The sequence below is a fragment of the Ammospiza caudacuta genome, chromosome 22 (assembly GCF_027887145.1).
Source record: "Ammospiza caudacuta isolate bAmmCau1 chromosome 22, bAmmCau1.pri, whole genome shotgun sequence".
Classification (NCBI taxonomy): Eukaryota; Metazoa; Chordata; class Aves; order Passeriformes; family Passerellidae; genus Ammospiza; species Ammospiza caudacuta.
The window spans coordinates 9,409,162-9,421,839 of NC_080614.1; the positions used below are offsets into that span (position 1 = coordinate 9,409,162).

A 12,678-nucleotide genomic window follows, 5' to 3' on the forward strand; every position below is an offset into this window, starting at 1 on the left:
AGGCCACATATCTTGTAGCATTATCATTGTTGTCAAAGACAGAAATGATACCTCAGCATGGGAGAGTTCAGTGAGGCGGAAGCCTTGGTCTTAAATAAATCTTGTTTTGCACTCTAATTTATTTGTTTTGTACTGATTGACTCGCATTGGCTTCTGCAGGGACTAAACCTCCTTAGGAGTCTTTAGAAGGGATTATTGGAAACCTCAGTGCCTTTGAAGAAGTGTCTGTCTGTCCTTTGTTTATAGTATTAGGTCTCATCTCACTTGCTTTGTGTCTGATTGAAAACAAGTTGCAGCTACTGCTCCCAGTGGGTTTCCCTGTTTTTAAATGGAGTCAACAAGAAGAGCCAGAAGTGCCAGCTATACTGGGCTGATGTTTGCTGTATTTCTAAATACTGCTTCCTTTCAAGGAGCAAAGTTTATATATATGACAGCAGTTAAAAGGAAAGGGGTTTCCAGTCTTGCACTATAATTAGCAACATTTAAGATAACATTTATTAAATTAGTGTTTGTAGTTAAAGGCTTATGTTTTCTAGTTCAGTCTTCAGTTTAGTGTACAACATTTTAAATTTCACTTGAAATTAAGGCTTTGTTGTCTTAATCCTATTTAAACTGTTTTGTGGTGGAATCTTTGTTTTCTCTGACAGGCTTTTATCCAAATTCAAATTTGGTCAGTATATTGTCTGTCTGAGGTCTTGGGTGCTCTGAATGTTTCTTCTGTTGCAGTTGTGGATAGTAAAAATTGCAGATAGTTTCTAATCAGTCATTTGCATGTCTCTTAGTTTCATCAGGCTTACAGCAAAACTTCATCTATCTTTGTACAAATAAAATCAGATAGAGGCAACTGGTTCAGTGGAGAACAGGAAACTTTCTGTAAGTGGTGATAAACAAGTGATTTTTCTCCAGGCAAAATCCAATGTAATGAAACCCTGTTGAATCCCTGCAGCTATTGGTTTGAATGTGGTGTTTGAAGAGGTAGTGTTAATTGTACAGGCTGATAGTGTGGGCAACTGATAGATTATAAATTTATCTTGTGCTCCAGTGTATGGCTGGTGAGCTTCCAGAGCAGGAGTTAGAAGTGCTCCTTGACTGTGGCAGAGTCCAAGGCAGAGATCTGAAAGTGTGGGATGAATTTCAGCCACTGGGTTTTCCTTCAGCCAGGACCACAGCAGAGGGCAGTGGTGGAAATCCATGCCCTCGCTTAATCCGTGTCCTGGGGCATCTCCTGGCTGTTCCAGGTGAGTCTCCTGCCTTCACTCCTCATGCTCTGCTGCTGCCTCCATTTCCCAGCAGTGGCAATGGTAGTTTGTCTTGGAGCCTCGTGCTGTGGGTAAGTTCCACACTATCAGGGAAGTCAGGATTCGAGCAGAACTTCTGTTCAGTTTTATCCCATTGTTTGGACCTGGTTGTAGGACAACGACTTGTGATAAAATTCTAGGTTTGAGAAGACCCAGTTAAATAAACAAACACAATACATCTTTTCATTACCGCTGGTTTACTTCAAGTTCTTATACCCAAAGTTAATCCTGGGTCTTTTCTCTTGGAGACTGGGGGCAGGAGCTGTGAGTGGCAGGCTGGGCAGGACAGAACACACATTGTAATCAGGCCAGGCTACGCCTTCTCTTATTCAGCTTTGCTTTCAGGGTGGAGAAGCATATTTTATTGTGTAGCTCTTCACTCCTTGGCTGGACTGTATTTTTCTGTGGTTAGGTACTACACAGATTTGTTCTTTTAATGATACAGCTTCAAATTTCATCAGAACAGTGCTAAATTACAGCTGTTCAAGGTAAGACATGTTGGAGTTTTTATTGTCTCGCTGAAAGGCTTCCTTGTGATCTCTTGCATCCAGAGCAAGACAATTAAGAAAAGATACACAGTAATCAGTTTTTGTCAGACCTTCAGGACAAGTAAAGGACTCTTTACTGGTTCATCTGTATTAACAGAGACTATAGTTCTCTTTTTGTGAATTTTTCTATGCATTTTTCATGAGGTCTCAAAGGTACATTTTCAGAATGAGGATTTTGTTGTTTCTGTCACTAGATTGAACAAAATAGCTTTCAAACTTTAGTACTTGTTACTGAGTTTACTATGTTTAACCAGTTTATTCTTAAGAATTTTTTTTACATGAATCATCTTGATTCAGTTCTAACAATATGCAACATGGCTATACAGCACTGTATATTAGAAGTAGTTATCTAGAAAAAGGGTTCCAACTACAGTCCTTTCTGGGTGAGGTGTGTTTAAGTCTTTGGTCATGTAGGTGCCAGATCCCATTTGAGTCAAATAAACTTCCGACCACTTGTAAGAAGAAAACAGAAGTCCTCAGAAAGGACTTTGATAAGTACATTTAATTTTAGTATTTGCTTTAAAATTACAGAGCTGAATTAATCTGATTGTCTTAATAGCTTGTGATTAAAGTTTCCATACTAGCCCTAAACCCAGCTGCCCTGCCTACCTGTTCGTTTACATTCATTAATTATTTTAGGCAGCAGGAAAAGGTTGCTGCTGGTTATCTGCTGGATTGTGTTCTGCAGCGTGAGCCATCCATCCTTGCTTTGAGGAGCATTCCCCTTGCTGCAGCACGGTCAGAATGGTCTGTTCTGCTCCAGGAGACAATGAGCAGATGGTATTTCCAAAGCTGGGGTTGGAGGCACACGTGCAGTGCCTGCCCTGCAGCAGCAGCAGCGGTTACCTGCGGAGAGCAGGCCTGGGAGGCGGCTGTGCTCTGCTGAGGGACGTGTTCTGTCAGGCAGGGGTGTCCCTGCTCAGGGTGGCACCTGGGAAATGGGGAGATGCCTCTGCTGAGCTGCCCTTGGCATTTCTGTGCCCAAGGTCTGCCAGTCTGTGCCAGCACGGCTCCCCCCGCCTGACTAGATTAAATGCTCGTTGGGATTTACAGCAGATTCCAGCTGAGGCACTTACAAATAGTGTGAATATTGTATTTCAAGGAAACTGGTGTAGTTTATCCCAGTTAAATGGCAAGAGATTAACAGCTCAGGGCACTTGGTTAGTGTCAAGCTTGGGATAGGCTGCTGTTCTGGTTTGAAATTACCAGTCTGTCTTTGAACAGCCTCTGTAGCTTGCCGGAGTTCCGTGACAATTAAACCACCCCTTCACAGTCCAGCATTTAATGCTATTTAAGCAGTTGAGATCAGGATAATACTTGGTTCAGTTTGATTGAAGGGAAGCAGTGATGTAAGCTGTACTTCATATTTCAAATGCTAGCTTGAGAATTCCTTCCAGTGTGTGGTTATGCTGAAGTCAGTAGATCACAAATATGGATAACAGGCCTTTCCTGGGTATTCAGCAGTAAGTTTGTGTTTTAAAATCCAGTGATGTTTAGCCTTCATACACACAAAGGGATTTAAGCTTTATGTTTTAAAATCTGGTGATGCTTTAGCCTTCCAAAACACAAAGGGGTTTAAGCTTTATGATTTTATTGTCTGCAGCACAATAAAAAGACATGACTTTGCTTTCAACTGGGCCTGTTGTTTGAAGGTTCACTAGACTCTGCAGATGCTCAGCATACTCAAAATTCTGTTCATATGTGCTTACAGTACTTCAAGGTTTTATAGAACTCCCTACCCAGCAGTAGTGGGATTTAGGAGGTTGCTAAATTAGGAGAAGATTTCTCAGAACATTAAAAAAAACCTAAGTATTTTTGTAATCTACATTCAGAAGCATTAGAATGGAGATGGAGGTTTTTTCTGGCAGAGATCTGTTCTGGTATTTTATGCCGTGTCCTTGCAAGAATGAAGCTGAACAGATGAAAGGACTCAGATTTTCAGTTGGGGTGTAACAGTCCTGGATGTACTGACATAAAAATACACAATTGTGACCTCCTTGTGCCACTGAAGCCAAAGCTGTGCTGGTGAGAGACCAGGTCTGAGCTGTGGGTGTGTTCCACGGGAGCCTCAGAGCTGGGCAGGTGCTGGCACCTTCCCTGGCAGGGAGGAGCGTGTGTTGTGCCCCTGAGAGGAGCAGGTTTGTTCTGAAACGCCGCGTTCTGGGAGCTGCTCTGGGGCAATGGAGCAGTGTGCTTGGCATTTGCTGCCTCTGTGCTGTGCTGCATGCTGGAAGTGTGCCTGTGTGAGCCTACTGAGGCGCTAAAGAGAGTGTTGCCATATTGAGTAAAACCACATGGAGTAATTAAACAGGGTTTGCATTAAAGCAGTTCCTTGTGAGATCTTTCTTGCTGCATTGTTATGGGTGAAGATGATATATCCTGTCTGCTGTTGCTACTAACTGGTAAAAGATTGCAGATGGAAGCATATTGGGAGTATTATGGTTTCCTGTATGAGTTCTCTAGGTTTAATCATTTATTGAAGTGTCCTTTTATCACTGATGTTAATTCCCCTAGGTAAGCATATGGCACAAGACATGAATCCATTTTGGTTGGTTGAAGAGACAGGATTCAAGAGTCTGGGTTAGCCTTCCATCTCTGCCTGCCTTATGACAATCTGCTTATATAATTCTTGAGAGGTGAAATAGCAGGACTCAGCTGTGTGCTAGTGTTCAAGCTGTAGTGTATATTTTATTTCATAAGTTTTAAGTTCTTGATCTCCTGCAGACCAGAACCTGGGTGATACTGCCTATGGAATGCTCTTTGGTGGGTTTGTTGTAACCTCTAGCAAAGCATTTCTTATATGCATCATTTGCTGAAGATTACTTGGTTTTGTCTGGTAAGGAGCAGCTTTCAGGCCCTTTACGATGTTTTTCAATAGGCTCTAAGCAGCTGGATACATGAAATTTTCCAGAATTGAGTGTGGGAAAATTGTGCTACTAAGGAAACACAACCATCCAGGAGCAACTCAGGCAGTCACACTCCAGCACCTGAGCTGGGGATCATAAAATAAAGCTAAATGTTTAATAATTAAGGGACTCTCCTGCTGGATTGTCACGCAGTAGATGACAGCCTAGTAGATAACATGATTTGATCTTGCATCTTTAGTGATGTAGTAGAAAAAACTCTTTTTGAGGCTGACAGGGAAAGAGACTGCGTTTCTTTCAGCAGAGGCAGACCAGTCATCCTGAGACAGGCTCAGGGGATCAGTTTGAGGCTCTTCTGTGCAGAGGTGAAGGATTCTTTTGTGTGAGATTTCTTAGTGTTTTCCCAGTATCTTGAAACAGCCACTAAAGAAATGAAGCTTGTTCTCTTTTCCACCTGTTTTCTTAATGATAGTGAAACCCCCTATGCAGGACAAAAAGCTGACCTGAGAACAAGTCTTCATGTTCTGAAGAATATTGCAGCAGCTGTATCCCAGGTTTTGCATGGTGGGGGGAAGCACGGTGTAAACAAACCCTGGTGTTTCGTGTTCTCTGGTTTGTTTCTGACTGAGATTTTGCTGGTGTCACACTCGGCACTGAAGGCAGCAGCTCCCCATCACTGTTAGCAGGCTTTTGAATTGCACTTCAGGGGCATCTTAAATCCCAGCATAGTTAGAAACTAATTTAAATTCTCTGAGTTACTTTTGGAAAGCCTACAGGGACACTCAAATTTTCTGAACATACTTAGCCAGGATTTTGTCTCAAATTTTTTAGTTTATTAAAACTTTGATTCAGAATTGCAAAAGAGGAAAATACAGAAATTAGTATTATAAAACATTTTTTAAAGATATTGTCAGCTTCAATTGTTTTGACTTGGTACTTTGTTTCCCCTTCAGTGAACAAGCATAAGCCATGGATTGAAACAACCTATCATGGCATAGTTACAGAAAATGACAACACGGTGCTCCTGGACCCCCCTCTAATAGCCCTGGACAAAGATGCACCTCTTCGATTTGCAGGTAAGGAATTCATCTGCATTTCTGTTTGAAGATGTGCAAATGCTTTCCTGGGGGCAAGTGTTCTGTGTTAGTGTGTTTTCCCTAACAGCAGCATAACATTTCAAAGCTTTTAGATCCTAGGAAATGTGTGTGCATGGACCAGTGTTTTATTTCAGGTTTGCAGCTGTATCCAAGTATCCAAACCAGAAAGTACCTTACTTCTTTCAATTTCATGTGTACATTGTAATTTTTCTGGTGGTTTATTTTTGTTTTCATAGTGTCTATCCTGTTCCTCTGTCCTCCAGATTCCACATTTCACAGCATTCAGCGTGGGAGTTCTGAAACAATGATTTTCTTACCATTCTGAAGAGTTTGGTTTCCTTAGCGATTTTTATTTGTGTCTTAATAAAGTGAAAATACTAATTAGTAGAATTAAGATTGCATGTCTATGATAAGTTTGCTTAACAGTCTAGGGTATTTTGAAAACTGTACAACTTCCTCTGGCTGAAGAGAAGGCTTTTTCTCCTCCAGTGAAGAATATAGAGAATGATACACAAGATATTTGCCAAGTGTAGGTTGATTCTTCACTTTGAACATAGGACTGAATTTTCTTATAAACTTTTGCAGTAGATTTTTTTCTGAAAACTTGTTTAGGCATACTGTATTCATGAATTGGATGCAGTATTAAGGAAAGTCCTTTTTTGAATTTGTCAGTGTTAGATGTATTTGAAAAATACCATTGGGCATCTGTAGGCATTTAAATTACTTGTAGTGGATAACACAAGCTTAAATTGGATATTTGGAGAAGCTTATTTGGTTAAGCAAAATTTGAGAGTTAAGAATCCTAGTGAAGTACCTAAAGGATGTGACATGAGCCATTTTTGGGAGCATTGCTTAGCCTGGCTTCATGGAGGAAGAGATAGGAGAGTGATTAAATTAAATTAAGAGCCATTTGAAAGGTTCAGCAGCTGACTGCATTGAATGCTGCAGTTTGGTCACAATTTTCTTGGGGTACTGCTTAAAGTAACAGTTTTGTTCATTATCATAACGCTGTAATTATCCCCAATGAAGTTGAAGATAATGGTAAATTTGCTATTCAGAAGTTGAGAGATAATGCTAAACCTCTGAAATTCAAACTTCCTCATGCATTGGGTACATATGGCAGAGGCTCTTCTACTGTCTTAACTGGAAATAAAACTGCTGTCTGTGGACAAAACTTTCATCGCCAAACGAAGAACATCGTGTTGGGATACACAAAATCTGTTAATTAAGAAGAGGAATGGGAAGCCTCACTTGTGTTCTCAGGGATGAGGGGAACGTGAATCACCTCTTGCAGTTCTTAAATGCTTTAAATGTAGGTGCTGGTAGTTCAGCAGCATTGAACAGATTCTGAAAATGGCAGTTTTATACCTCTTGAATAGGAATGCTTTCAAGAAAGTACTGTCAGAGTATCTTCAAATGTTTTGTTTGCAGAGGAAAATCCAATGTCAAAGCATTTCTTAAATGAGACTTTTCCCATTCGGTTGATCTAAATTGTATAAACCTGCTTTCATTAAATGAACATTTTTGTCAACGGGAAATCATATAAACAGAATATATTTGTATAAAGAATATATTTTGGCTTTCGAAAATGGACATTTCTTAAACAGCAAGAACAGAGCAATGGATTTAAAGAAATTAAGTTTAGAGTATGGCACATGAGGGTTGTATAGAAATTCCTGGTATGAATTGTACAGATGTTGAAGGGCTCTGTGGAAGTGTTTGTGCCCATGAAATGGAGCAGTCCTGCAGCCCGGGTGGGTGAGTGCTGCCTGTCCCAGCTGTGCTCACAGCTGTCCTGCACACGCCCTGCTGGTGCCCAGCACTGGGGGTTCAGTGGGAGCAGCCCACGGGCCTGATGTGCTTTCACAGCAAACAAAGCACTGCTCAGGATTAACGGCCTGCTTCAGCCCTTGCTGCTGTGCTCTTGCTTAGAAATCAAATTTATTCATGCTTCAAAAGGCTGGATATTTTAATTAATTGTGCCCTCTAGCTGAGCTGTGAAACTTCTGAACTGTCTGCAGATTTAAAATACTTTAAGTAGAGCTTTTTTGCTTTATTTCAATTTCGAGCATGTCGAAACATCTCGAAACGAGTTCATTTGGATGCTTTGTAGTACATGAACTGTGGGGCAAGTAAAAGTAACATTTATTGCTGTGCTCACTCTGTGCTCTGGGTAGGACCCTAAAATTCAGGTGTGCAAAAATAAGTGGGATTATGTAGATTTTTATTTCTCAGGTTAATTGTGTGGTTTTAATTGTGAAATTATACACTTTTGGAAACAGGGTGAATATAGTCATGCCAGCTTGCCTTGTCAAGCTGCCTGGCACATAGGGACAGGATGGAATCAGTCTTCTGCACCATCACTGTTACACATCTGCTTGAGAAGACAGTGACCATTCTTGTTCCTCAGTGACTCTTTTCTACATTACAAATTGAATCATGTTGGAATTTGATCCTAAGTGGTTTTGCTGAAAAAAATAAAATAAAAATAAAATAAAGGACAGTTACATTTTTTATTGTATGTTTATTGTTTGTGCCTAAAACCAATCTGATGGCTGAAGCTGTCAAGCTGGGATTTCCCCTTCACTGTGCATAAAGGAACTGAATTTCTGTTACATTTGAAACAGCACCACTGTATCTGGATGCCTTCACACAGCTGCATGTGCAGTGCAGGCTCTCGGAGCCAGATGTTTGAAGTGTTTCCCTTGGTTTTTTGGTGTGCCTGTACCAGGGCTTCAGTCCCTCTTCCCCCACCCCTGGGGAAAACCACTTCCCGACCACAGTCCTTTATTTCCCCCTTGCTATTCTGGGATGCAAGTAGTATTTTGTGGGGGTTAGGAATTTTTAATTTAAAGCGTGACTCTGTGGAGAGCTTTGAAAAGGATCTTGCAGAATCTCTATAGATTCTTTAAAAAAAAAACCCAAAATCCATCAAGCCCTTGGGGTCCCTCTCCCTGGAGGCACTTGCCGTGCTGGGATGGGACAGTGCTGATGCCACCAGCCCCAGTTTGCTTGGGAAGGGATCTCTGCTGCTGTGGGCAAGGCTGGGAGGGGGATTTTTAGAAAAGAAATGTCCTATAGAGGAGATGATAACACCCTAAGCAAACAGATTTTGCTCATGTCCCATCCGTGGCTCACTTGCATAGCTGGTAGCAAACCTAAGAGGAAATTTTGTTGCAATAGTGTTTCATCCATTTTTGTGTCAAATTTGATGCTATGCTGCTAGGAAAACATATAGCTCCCTCTCCACATTCCTTAAATTAAAACTTGTGTTCATCAGGATTACATTTGAATGTGTATATTTTTAGTCACTAATTATGGCAATACTTTATACAGAATAATGTAAATAAATTCAGATGAATTCTACTTTATGGGCAGTTATTCATCAACATGCAGTTTTGAAAATATCTCATTTAGCAGTTGGTATTATTAAAAAAAGAAAAGGAGAAAACAAAGCCTTGATCATATTAAATATTGCAAAATTCTCCAAATGAAAACGTGGAGTTAAAAGATTAAATCATATTTACCATAACTAAAACTCTAAAATTGTAATAGTTACAGCAAATCACCGCTGCAATTTTAAAATACAGTTTTTCCAAAGCTTTTCTGTGTAATGTGTGCATCTTTGCCTTTTCCTTATTTGCTCCCATTCAACCTTTCCTGTTACTGACATGGGTTTGTCTTTTTTCCCTTTAGAGAGTTTTGAGGTGACAGTCACCAAAGAAGGTGATAAAGGGTTCTTTCTATCCCTTTTATGAATATTAACCTACTAACTTTGGTTATGAAATGGGGAATCAGCACTGAAACAGAAGATCCTGTCATGCTCTTTTGTCCCATTTATTCTCCCAGTTTTTTTCTATTTTAAAATATATTGATAAAAAGTGTTATGTAACCAAACCCTTGGTTAGAAATATCTGTAAATCAGACATCCATTTGAACCATTTGGGGTTATTGTACATTGTGGGGACATTGAAGAAGTTGTTTGGGGAAAATTGGCATTTTCTGATAGTTTCCCTTGTAGATCACTTCTTTGGGACAGCTGAAGTTCCACATGCTTTGTGAAGTGCTGAAGCATTGCAGCACCTTCCTGCAGTACACACCCTTCAGGACTGACTTCAGTGGTTTAAATATGAATCACCCCCATTTTCTGAATACCTCTAGACATGTTTTCATTGGGAGTGTTTTGTTGGTACCAAGAAACCACTGCAACTATAACAGCAAAACAGTGGGGTTTGTTGGTGTAAGAAAATCCCCAGCAAAATACAACAAGTTGCAGAGGTAAAAACACAGTGTAGGTGGTCAGACAGTTCATTGAGTGGCTTTTGTTGTGTACTGGGCTCACCCAGCTGTGCCAGACAGAGCTGTGATGTGTTTAAAAATGATGAAAATGATGTGCTGGGGACTTCTCTTCCAAGTTTGTAGGGTGAAGAGTTTGACTAGAAGGAAAGCCTTCTAAAACATTTGCTGTGAGCTTCCTTGACTAACATTTGGACTGTGTTGGTAGATAGCTGTTGAAATGGATGCCTGAGAAGTTGGTATTTCTACCTTTCTCATTCAGTAGTTTATTTTGATTCCCTGATTTTAGCCAGGTACATTGCACAGGAAGACTTTGTCCTTTGATCTGTTGACAGAATTTCTGTAATTATGGTGCTGAACCTGTACTTGAAGCCTTTTCATCCCTTGACTTGTAACTGTGCATTTTAACCTCTTGCTCTGGTCAAAGTAAACCAGCTGCCCAGCTATTGCCAGTAGCTTGGCATAGAAGGTATTACCAGTGGCCTTGGCTGTATGCTCACATAAGATCTACTCTTGCCCTAGAGCTGTCTCAAGTACTCCTGTGAAATGCCTGTCTACATTTCTCTTTTTCTCTTTTGTACTCCTGCATGAATGGATGCAAAGTAAACAAGTTGCTTGGAAGGCAGACGTTTGCTTCTTTTTACTAAAGTTCCCAGAATTCACCCATTTTAAAGCACAGTGCTCTTGCTTTGTCCACAGACCCTCACAAACCCCTGGCTGCAAAATATTTGGTCATTTATTTTAGAAATGCATCATCGTGTTGACCAGTTCTAACCTATCTTTACTTTAACTCTGTAGGTGAGATTTGTGGATTTAAAATCCACGGGCAGAATGTTCCCTTTGAAGCAGTGGTGGTGGATAAATCCACTGGTGAGGGAATCATACGCTCTAAGGAAAAGCTGGACTGTGAGCTGCAGAAGGACTACACCTTCACCATCCAGGCCTACGACTGTGGGAAGGGACCAGATGGAGCAAATGCCAAAAAATCCCACAAGTAAGTCAGCCTGGGGTGGGCTGAGGGGGAGTTTGGCTCCAAGGGGTCTCCTGTAGTGGTGATTTATGGTCTGTGTATTGAGAGTAAATGTGAACCAAGTGTTCATCCTGGAAGGCTTCTCAGGGAACCACAGAAAGGGCCAGCTTGGAAGGGACCACACTGGCTCATCTGGTCCAAGCTCCCTGCTCAAGCAGGGCAATAATAGTGATTAAAAGAGCAGCAAAATGGACATGAACTGCTTGGACATCCCTTCTTTTGTATCTTAGGTGATACTGCTTTATCCCTTGATGTCTCTGGGTTTATATTAGAGAACCAGCTGGGGATAGAAGCAGGGAAACTGCTGATACACTTAAAATCTGTCTTGAGTTGGTAGAGTTTGCAATGGGATAACAGGCCTTGACATTGTTTTGGAATTCAGTTTCTAAATCCAAAAAACTGGTTCAAGAAGTCGGTCTGTTAAGCTTAACAGAATGCCAAAGCATTCATGTTTCTATCATTTCCAGACAGCCCCACCAAAGAACCCAAGATCAACAGCATGGGGCTCGTCTCTGCCTACATTAAAGGATGGGAACAAAGCAGTCTTTAGCTTATCTTTAGCTAAGGAAAAACCACAATATAAAACAGTCTCTAGAAAACCCACTTGAGAATAACTGTTTGACACTCTGGTGTAAGCATCTGCAGAGCATGTGGGAGATGAGCAGTTGTGTGAAGCAAAGAGAGAGGCATAAATAAGATGAGGAATAGAGTAGCAGAGGTCATCTTGGTGACAAACAAAACCTTGCTATTCTATGACTATACAAGGGTTTGAGTTTTATATAGCAATACATTGGAGAAACATCCACTGCTTTCCTAGTTAGGGTAGTTGAGATTGCTGGGTTTATTAGTCAGTGGTTGCTTGTTTCTGAGAGCTGGAATGCTTGCTGAAGGATGGCTTTATGTGAAAAAGAAGCTGATTTAGCAGAACCTGTAATACCCAAAAAACATTTCTTTGAACAGGAGAAAAGTAGCAGTCATTCAGAACCAGGTGCAAATATTCCTATTAATCAAAACCCAAACCTTCACATTCATGGAAGTAAGCGGACTGGAGGGAAAAAAGACAAATGTAAAATGCAGATTTTTCCTTGTTTAAAGTACCCAGGAAACAGACCTTCAACACAGGTTTTCCTTTCTTATTCCTTGGTTTGACCTAGCTGTGTAATTCTTGCAACAGGAGCAGGGTGTGCAGGCCCTGTGTGTGTCATTGCAGGGCCCCAGTTCACATCCAGGTGATCCAGAGGGAGCTGCTGGATGCAGTGCTGGGGGAGCAGGGTGTGCAGGCCCTGGGAGCCCTGTGTGTGTCATTGCAGAGCCACAGTTCACATCCAGGTGATCCAGAGGGAACTGCTGGATGCAGTGCTGGGGGAGCAGGGTGTGCAGGCCCTGGGAGCCCTGTGTGTGTCATTGCAGGGCCCCAGTTCACATCCAGGTGATCCAGAGGGAGCTGCTGGATGCAGTGCTGGGGGAGCAGGGTGTGCAGGCCCTGGGAGCCCTGTGTGTGTCATTGCAGAGCCACAGTTCACATCCAGGTGATCCAGAGGGAAC

General features: G+C 41.4%; 1 protein-coding gene across 4 annotated transcripts in view; it reads left to right on the forward strand.

Annotated features, from left to right (window-relative positions):
• Positions 1-12,678, forward strand: part of CLSTN1 (calsyntenin 1) — a 29,790-nt gene that overhangs the window by 3,279 nt on the left and 13,833 nt on the right. For 2 of the 4 annotated variants that reach the window (XM_058818639.1, XM_058818642.1), the window contains exons 2-4: positions 5,664-5,786; positions 9,504-9,533; positions 10,902-11,097. In XM_058818639.1, the coding sequence (XP_058674622.1) occupies positions 5,664-5,786; positions 9,504-9,533; positions 10,902-11,097 (349 nt within the window). The remainder of the gene's footprint in view (positions 1-5,663; positions 5,787-9,503; positions 9,534-10,901; positions 11,098-12,678) is intronic. The other 2 variants (XM_058818641.1, XM_058818643.1) reach the window with 1 other exon arrangement.